This window comes from Glycine max, chromosome 16, assembly GCF_000004515.6.
Source record: "Glycine max cultivar Williams 82 chromosome 16, Glycine_max_v4.0, whole genome shotgun sequence".
Lineage (NCBI taxonomy): Eukaryota > Viridiplantae > Streptophyta > Magnoliopsida > Fabales > Fabaceae > Glycine > Glycine max.
This window is the reverse complement of record NC_038252.2, coordinates 10,136,492-10,145,608: the sequence shown is the minus strand read 5'-3', so window position 1 is coordinate 10,145,608 and position 9,117 is coordinate 10,136,492. Positions and strand designations below refer to the sequence as shown.

The 9,117-nt window shown below is 34.7% G+C and overlaps 1 protein-coding gene across 2 annotated transcripts; it reads right to left on the bottom strand.

The window, feature by feature from the left end:
• Nucleotides 1–4,083: 4,083 nt before the first annotated feature.
• On the bottom strand, nt 4,084–8,567 carry LOC100806743 (disease resistance protein RUN1). Of its 2 annotated transcripts, XM_006599087.4 has the most exons (6): nt 7,801–8,567; nt 6,566–7,667; nt 6,140–6,415; nt 5,896–6,018; nt 5,242–5,499; nt 4,084–4,742 (listed from the first exon to the last, which is right to left on the bottom strand). In XM_006599087.4, exons 1-6 carry the CDS (start codon nt 8,334–8,336, stop codon nt 4,254–4,256), a joined length of 2,784 nt encoding a protein of 927 aa, XP_006599150.1. In that variant the 5' UTR covers nt 8,337–8,567; the 3' UTR covers nt 4,084–4,253. The 2 variants fall into 2 exon arrangements, with proteins under 2 accessions (XP_006599150.1, XP_003548629.1); XM_003548581.5 differs by having other exon boundaries at nt 5,242–6,018.
• Between the last annotated feature and the right edge of the window lie 550 nt (nt 8,568–9,117).

Here is a 9,117-nt window from a genome sequence, read left to right as displayed (position 1 = left end):
ATATGTTGGAAAGTCATTAATGGTACAAAATAGCATTGCACGCAACTTGAATGTCTCATTTCGATACCCATCAAACACAGCAACCCCCTCGTCCCATAACTTTGTCAATTCTTCAATCAAGGGACTAGGATAAACATCAATGTCATTTTCTGGTTGTCTTGGGCCCGATAAACAACAAGGCCACAAACTGTGCGGAGTGCTTAAACTAACATACGGATTCATTCCATTATTGTCAAGTCCAAGCCTTAGATTTCTTGCCTCTTTTGCATCATTTGCATTAGCAAACATACACTTGAACCTTGGAATGATTAGAAGATACCATAACACCTTCGTTGGGAGGCCTTTCTTGGTGCTTTCATCACTGCTACACTCGTCATCATCCTTCACTGTGTACTGGGATACCCCACACCAGGGGTAGTTGTGCATTTCTTCAAACTCATTTTTATACAGTATGCAATCATTAAGGCATGCATGAATCTTTTGGTACACCATACCCATCGGACACAATATCTTCCTCACCTAATAGTAACTTTTTGTCAACGTGTTTTTCTCTGGAAGCATATCTTGCACCACCTCAAGAAATGAAGTGAAGTTTTTGTCACTCCACCCATATTTGGCCTTGACATTAACCAAACTTAACATCGTTGACAACAACGTCAAAGACTTCTTCGAATCACTTTGCAATGTATCATAGATAGGAGCATGTGCTTGCTAAAAAATTCTTGTCCAAGATAACAAATCATTTCCATTCAGTGATCTCCCATTTGTACATCAACCGGTTCAGATTGGGACTCCCTTTGCATGTATGTCAATTCACCATGTCATATCCATGTCGTATAATTCTTCTTAATCCCATCACACAGTAGATGTTCCCATATGTTGTCGAGTAGTTGTCTTCTCCCATTCAAACAATTTATACAAGGATAAAAATATTTTCCATCCTCATTCGGTCGACTTCTTTCAAAGGCAAATTCCAAGAACTATTCCACGCCTTCCTCATACAAAGTGCTCATGCAACTTGCATTCACCCAAGTTCGATTCATCTAATTAATAACTCTGTGATACTCACAAAGTTTTTCGATGCATGAAAATATCACTTTTTCATTAAAGGTATGGCCCTATCCCATTCAAGAAGACATTTTTTTTATAGTACATTCATACGTCAAGGTTAAGTTTCTTTTCTTAAATTTGACGAAATTTCAACAGTATTTTGCATTGATCTCCAAGTACACGGCATGAAAATGGTGAGATTAATTCCACAACAATCAAGTATGCACTCAAAAAATAAAGAGAAATGCATTATACCAAAATTTCATCAAATTTAAGAGAATAAACTTAACATATACGCATGAATGTACTATAAAAATATGACTCTTCCCAAACTTTTCAAACGGACAATTCAAGATTCAATACAATGATTAATGCAAATTTTCCACAAGAATAATTGTATTAAATCTCAAATGAGAATCTAAGGTTCAGTCATGATGAACAATAATTATATACAAAACAATAGTTATTAATGACATAAAACAAGGTAAAAAACTACTCATAAGAAAAAAAAAGCCTAACAAAGGTATGAAAGACATTCGTATTTGTGATGATGCTCACTAACACTCTCCAACAATAAATATCGTGATTACAATGTAAATAGAAAAACAAAAAGTGCCTACAAAATTGCATAAGCAGTTAGGCTTGAGTCTGCTTGACTATACTTTAGGCATTGTATTATGTTATGTCTAATGGGAACGATCATATTAACAGACTATATTTGATTTGATTCTATCTTGGTATTCAAGTCTCTAAATAGGAAAATAGTGGTAGAAACTTGACTCTCTTATCTCCAAACAAAGATTGCTTACAATGATTAATTCAAGGATTGTGATACTATAAGAGTGTAGATGGCACACAAATATTGATGATAACTGATCAGCCAAAGTAGACAGTTAGAAGAGAAACTTGATTGAAATTGCTATAATGATTTTAAGTAAAGACAATTAGCTTGCTTTGTACACATTCTACTTTTAGGCTTTTATATAGGAGGTTGGGTTAGCATTAGATTTCTTTTCATCATTTTTCAAAATTAAATAACTATAAAACAAACCATAAAAAACTAGGTCAGAATGCCTTGTCCATTTTACTGACCATTATTACTCAAACATAACAAGATAATCAACTCTAGAAACTCATTTTTTACCAACTTTTAGGTATGGCACAAAAAAAATAAAGAGATAGAATGTAGTAAATAGAAGACTAACTCACAAATGTATAAGCAAGGCCTACAGGGCCTAACCTTTTACAATTGCTCGCGCAATGGTTCATGGTCACCTGCAAATGGCCATGGATAAACAACATTACAAGAATTTAGAATATATATTTCGTGTTCTAGTGATTTCAACAGTAATTCCAAAATATTTTTGAGAATAAACTTCTTTTGTGTGCGTGTGAAGAACTAATTTCTTCATTCAAACTAACTTCAATGTAAGGCAGTGTTTCATCAAGAAAAATAAAACACAACAATGATGGCATCCCAACGAGTTATTAGCTAAGTAAAAGAAGAACAAACCTTGGAGGACAATCACGAGTTACGGTGGCTGACAGAACATGGTGATGATGACGTCGTAGAACAAACATCCCAAACACGTACTAACGCCGGTGAACAATGACGACGAAACCGACAAACGACGATGAAAGTGACGACGTGATAGTGGTGAGAGTCGTGAGTGAGAATGGTGACAGTCGCGAGTCACAGTGGTGAGAGTGCTCAGATGCTCTAGTGAAAGGGGGTTTGGGAGAGTGAGTGCAGGGCAAAAAGAGTTTGGGTTTTAATTAACTTAAAACACAACATCGATTTTTAGAAAAAAAAAATTGATGTTAACGAAAAACTGATGTTAACAAGCTCATGTTATTTACGAGTATGCCACCGTGTTTTTGTTAACATCGATTTTTTCTAAAATCGATGTTAAGCTAGCGATGTTAAAAATAATATTTCTAGTAGTGAGCTTATTGTAAATGTCAGGATGTTAGTTGGACATTCTCTAAGATTTATGCAATTAGCAGTGAATTAGTTATATTGGAAAATCTTATGGGAAATCCTAATTATTTTATCCTCAACATTAGTTGTTTTTTCTTATATAACTTTTCACTGAAATTGCCTTTGATTATTTAAGACATTAAATATTTTGTTTAAGAAAGCTAAATTGAATCCACCACCACCAAACCTCATCTTTCCGTGCAATATCATGTACCATTTGATTTTAAAATAAGAAAAAGAAGTATTATTAGCAAGGATGCGTAGAGTATAAAATAGGTGAAAGCATGATTTTTCCTGCGTGTAACTTTTGATTAGTTTTGATTTCCCATAATGCAAGATGAGGAATGCATACTCTGATTTCCCTTGTTTCCACCAATGACAGTCACTGTCAGTAGACTCTCGAGCTAGACCATATGGGAAATCCTCAAGCAGCTTTCCTTAATTTGTAATTAAGTTTCTCTAATGTCCCTATGATATTTGATCCAAAAAATCCACCATCTTTGGTGATGTATATTGGTTCATATATTTCAGTAGTTAAATCATATAACAAAGGAATCTCTGAAAAACTCCTCTCCAAATCAAAGGCCAGAATGACAGGAACCTGTTTATCCTCGGAAAAAACCAGCCAATGTGGAGACTCATGAAGGAGTGACCCAGATCTGATTTCATTGCCGAGCATGCCATATGAAACACGGATATGGTCACAGTCCCACAAACCAGTTTTAAAAGACAAAATCGAGAATGGATGACTTTCAATTTACAATGCCATAGCAATGACACTGATTATCAATGTTAAAGGTATTAAAGTTTCCATTCTACTAATAAAATACAGGGCAAGGGCTAATTAACCAAAAAAGGAACCGCCCAAAATTGATATCGTAATACGATAATTTCTTGAAACTAAAACCAAAAGAATTATCAGTTTCAGTTTTGTAGCCGTTCAAGGATCTAGATGTAACAACTTGCGTTGGGCATTTTCAAACAGTGGGGACCAAAAGGGTTCAAAATTGCAACTATAGAAATCAAAATTGGATATTTTAAACTGTAAGGACTAAAATGAAAAGTTGTTGTAACTATAGAAACCAAAAGAGTGATTAAACCTAAAATAACTTATGAATCATTTCAATCAACCAACACAAGTTATTCTCTCCTTTCTCTATGAAAAAGTATGGAAATTCTATACTACAACTTTGGCATGCCCAGTAAAAATTGGTTGAAACCTCTACTGCTCTTGAATCTTGCTCGTTACAATTTTCTTTATGATTCTTACAAAGGCATTTTTCTTTGACACTTTCTTTGGCTCAGGAGAAGGCACCATTTTCATGTCAATTGATTCATCACACATTAGATAGACAGCTGTCTTCTTGATCTCTAATCCATGCCCAAAAGCCACAAAAATCTCCACCTTGTCTCCAGATCCCAAATGTGACATTATGCCCTCCCAATCTTCATCATTAAAGGAAATTACTGTGTCTCGCTTGCATATCAGGATGCTGCACTTAGTGTAATTAACCATTAAGACACTAATAAGACATTCAGTTGCTGTCTTTTCAGGGGTTGATAAATAAACAACACACAAAGCCATTCCCTTCATGTGACAATTCTCAGGTACAGTGAAATACACTGAATGTCCCATGCCGATATGGGCCAACCAATAAGGATCGTTGTCACCTGGGAGAGAAACATCACAAGACTCACTGGTTTCCAATCTCTGTAGCATGAACAAAAAAGCTTAGTCGATCACTTATGCAATTGTGCTATTCAAATGGACTCCTACAGTCATTATTTTGTCATTCCAGGGCATTTTTAAGAAAATAACATTGTAATGCATAAAGTGAAACATAGTTATGATAACTAATTCAAATAAATTTGGTTAAAAGTTTTGATGTGTATCCATCAACAGAAAATCATTGGGATGCATTTCTGTTTATGTCATACAGATCTTTCAACTTATATTTCAATGGGAGTATAACAAACTTGAAGCAAGCATTGCAGGAAGATAGTGGAAATCAATTTCCTGGTGCTTCATATGAGCATGATCAGTTGGCATGTCGAGTATTAAAGTAAGGTATTTTTAAATGAAGCCGTGTGATTATAGAAGGAGAAGGTGCTAAAAGAATGTAACTGTTGAAGTTTCCTTTAGATATTTCATGGTCTCTTAATTAATAGCTAAAAAAATAAAGAAGTAGACAAAGGTAAAGAGAAGGAACCTCTGATATGCTATCACTGAGAGTATTGAAGTATTCTTGGTAACTTCCAATTCCAATCAAATAAGACTTCAAGTAATGCTTTGAAATTTGAGATGTATCTGATGTTATTTCCAATTCTGTAAAATTTACACCATATGCATCATCCAAAATTGTTCCTAATTGTTTAGATAGTTCAGCTTCTGTGTCACATTGCACCAAAACACTTCGAAGGTTTGAAAGGTTGGTAAGCACTGGTACCAGATCACCCAAATCATTATTCTGCATATCGATGGAAACTAGAGATGATGAAGTGCCAGAAAATGAATGAATACAAGATAGAGGATTCATTGTTGGTGACATCCAAGACCAAATGATAGATGGAAAAACATTACGTGACAATCCTTCATATCCACATAGGGATATATATCCAATGCTTTTTAAGCTTACAATTGAAAAGGGCACTTGTTTAACAGCAGTATTTTCAGCAATTAGAGTTGTTAAGGATTCCATCTGCACTATATCTTCTTCCAATTTGTCAATCTTTGAACAACCAGATAGGTTGAGAGTTTTCACAGATTTCAACTGATACATCTCTCTGGGGAGATTGCTTAGGCTTGTACAGTCCTTCATATTTATCAATACAAGTTTATGGAGATCTCCAATGGATTTGTGTACCTTGCTCAAACTTGGACAATCTTTGAGAATCAGCTTTTCAAGACTTGGTAGTCCTGAAAAGTTAGGGGTTGCTGTCAAGTACTTGGAGTGACTAAGATTGAGGATTTTTAGCCACTGCAAAACCTACAAGAAGATAATTTTTTTGCAAAATATTAGAGAAGAAAATGAAAAATGAAATAGTGGTAAGGGGAAACAACTACTATTTGAAAAACCTGAGTATTAAAAGAAAATGACATGTATATACCTGGGGTTTCTTCCAGACAAGTCTAAGATTACTGTGTTTTAAATCAATTGCAATTACACCTTCCAGATTGAAATTGTTAGGTATGTATTTTGAAGGAAACCCTTGCCAACAGACCCATCTCAGTTGCTTAGAAAGATACTGATAATCTCCAGTGATATGTACATGATCAAGTTGCAAAAGTCTCAAACTCTTCATTTCCTTAAAAGCATAAGCATTGAAGCAATCTCTACTGCTATAATGCAATTTCAGCGCCAAACCCACAATAGTTTCTGTCCCCTGTGATGATAAGAACAAAAAATAAAATTGGAAATCTCTATTGATACCTCACTAGCTAGAAACTGACAATTATAGCTGAGCCTAACCACACATGTATTGCACATGAAAAGGAAAACACTTAAAAAAAATTTATGTAAAGAATGTACTTACAGTATTCTTTGTCAATACATCAAGTACATCCTTTTGAAACCACAATCGACTGCGCTTTCCAGGTTTGTTTCGTGAACTTTCACAAATTATCTCTCTTCCCATGTCTCGTAACAAAGGATGCATTCCAAGTTTGTTGTTCTTCTCAACTTTGATGAGGCTACGCTCTAAGAGAACTGTTATTCCAATATCAGCATGTAGTCCACAGCCATTTAGTATTTCAGTAACATAGCCTCTGTCTTTACCAATAAAGAAACAACATACATCAAGGAATATATCCTTTTCCAAGGGGTCACTTAAACCATCAAAGCTTATTCTTAATTTCTTCTGTACTTGATCATTGGGAATTTTTTCTAGTTTTGACAATACACTTTCCCACAGTTGCTTTGGCCTCTCAATTAAATAAGCACCAAGGACTCGAAGAGCTAGTGGTAGTCCTCCACAATAAGCAACTACACTTCTTGCAAGTTCCTTGAAGTCTTCTCTTGGTTCTGCATTTCCAAAAGCATGCCAACTAAAAAGCTCAAGGGACTCGTTTTTGTCCATTTCCTCCAATTTATAAATAGAATCAACTTTAAGTTGCTTCAGTAGGCGTACATCTCTTGTTGTAATGATTATTACAGTTCCTTGACCAAACCATTCACGATTTCCACATAAGTGTTCTACTTGGCCAAGCTCATTCACATCATCAAGTACAACGAGCATCCTTTTTCCAGAAAGTCTTTCCTTGATAGTAGTTTTGCCCATCCCAACACTAAGTATATCGACCTCTGTTTTTAGGACATCTGAAAGAAGTTTTTTTTGTAAAAGGATATGCCCTCTTCCTTCTGTTTGACAAATTTCTCTAATATCTTCAATGAAACTTTTATCAATGAATTTACGATGAATTTGATTGTAGATTCCTTTGGCTGTGCTAGTTTTACCTAATCCTCCCATTCCCCATATCCCTATCATACAAACTTTGGTGAATTGATTATTAATTAATCCAATTACTTTTTGTACACGGGATTCTAATCCAACAGGAAATTCAGTAACGTACAAGTCTTCGTAGACTAGTTTGCGGAGAACATCCTCAACAATTTCCTTCACTAGTATAGCTTCATTCCTTTAAGTTCAGTAATTATAAATCAGCAAGAATCTTAATGTATTACATACCAAAGATAAATATAAGCTTAAAATATGCTTTATTGAGTCTCAAATAAGAGAAGAAAGAAACTATAAAGTATTGATTGATTTACCTGCGATCTACTACATGGAAACCGGATAAATCTGCAGCTCTGTTGAGTGCGCTGCTCCACCTCCACAACACTTGTTCCGCATGCTCTCCTGAATATGTTTTTTCTACAGCTGATTTTAAAGCTTTTCCAAAAGCACCCTTCTGATGTCGAACAACGGATGGTTCAATATCGTAAAATATGGGCATAACTATTTGGTCATGAAGTTTGCGGCATTCAAGAATTTTTTCAAGCTCATCAAGACACCAAGTAGATTCAGTATAGCTTTTGGAGAAAACAACCAAAGATATCTGAGACCCTTCTATTGCTCGCATCAGTTCATCTTTCAGTGTCATTCCCTTAAGTAGGTTCTCGTCGTCAATGAAAGTGTTGACTCCAGCTTTTGAGAGGGCATAATGAAGATGAGAAACGAACTTCCCTCGAGTGTCTTCTCCCCTAAAATTTATGAACACATCGTACAGCCGTTTGGGTTTCGATTTTGAGAAGGATGATGAAGGTTTCGACTGTGAGAAGGAAGAAGAAGAAGCCACGAATTCCATCGAAGGAACTGAAGTCAACGGTTACAACAGTATGCAATAATGCAAAATACAGAGCTAGAGATGATCTTTTGCGTTGTACCTTATTATAACCAAGTGTTCTTAAGTCTTGACCTAAAATCACGTTAGTCGTGGAAAGATTAATATTTTTTCGGAGTCATCGAAGCGCGTTATGTAAGATCCAAAACCACTTCTGTCTTTAGCCATTTAATTAATAAATTATAAAAGCAGGAAAGACCCAGCTCATCACACTCAACTTGCTTCCTTATATATTTGTTTTATTTTTTCTCCTCTTGTACCCGTCTCACGTTGCTGCAGTCATTTTTCACTACTGACTTACCTCCACGTTAATTATAAAGGATATTTTATTAAACTTTTCGTTTTATGATTGATTATTAGAATAGGTGTACGTTATGTGAACCTGTTAAATAAAAAGTGAAACTCAAATAATTTAACAATAGATAAAAAAAAAAGTATCGATGGTGTCCTTCTCATTTAAACGACTTTTTATTTTAAAAAAATATGAATTTATAACGATAAACACACATTTTTCTAACATTATTTCAACATCATTTTGTTATAACTATTAAAAAAAATTAAAAAATCATAAAAAGTGACAACGTAACATTTACTACTATAAACAACAATTACCTGTACGTACACAATTCTCACTCTTTATTTTTTATTCTAAAATAAAATTTAAATAAATAGACGACAAACAAAATATGTTTCTACCCAAATTGGCAATACCTTTTTCTAGTTTTGCTTCTTTGTGTTCCTCCAA

Coding starts and splice junctions, on each gene's coding strand:
- LOC100806743 (XM_003548581.5), bottom strand. CDS start 8,336: ATGGAATTCGTGGCTTCTTCTTCTTCCTTCTCACAGTCGAAACCTTCA. Junction 7,668..7,800: donor TTCCATGTAGTAGATCGCAG/GTAAATCAATCA, acceptor CTGAACTTAAAG/GAATGAAGCTATACTAGTGA. Junction 4,743..5,241: donor TCAGTGATAGCATATCAGAG/GTTCCTTCTCTT, acceptor TTCATGCTACAG/AGATTGGAAACCAGTGAGTC.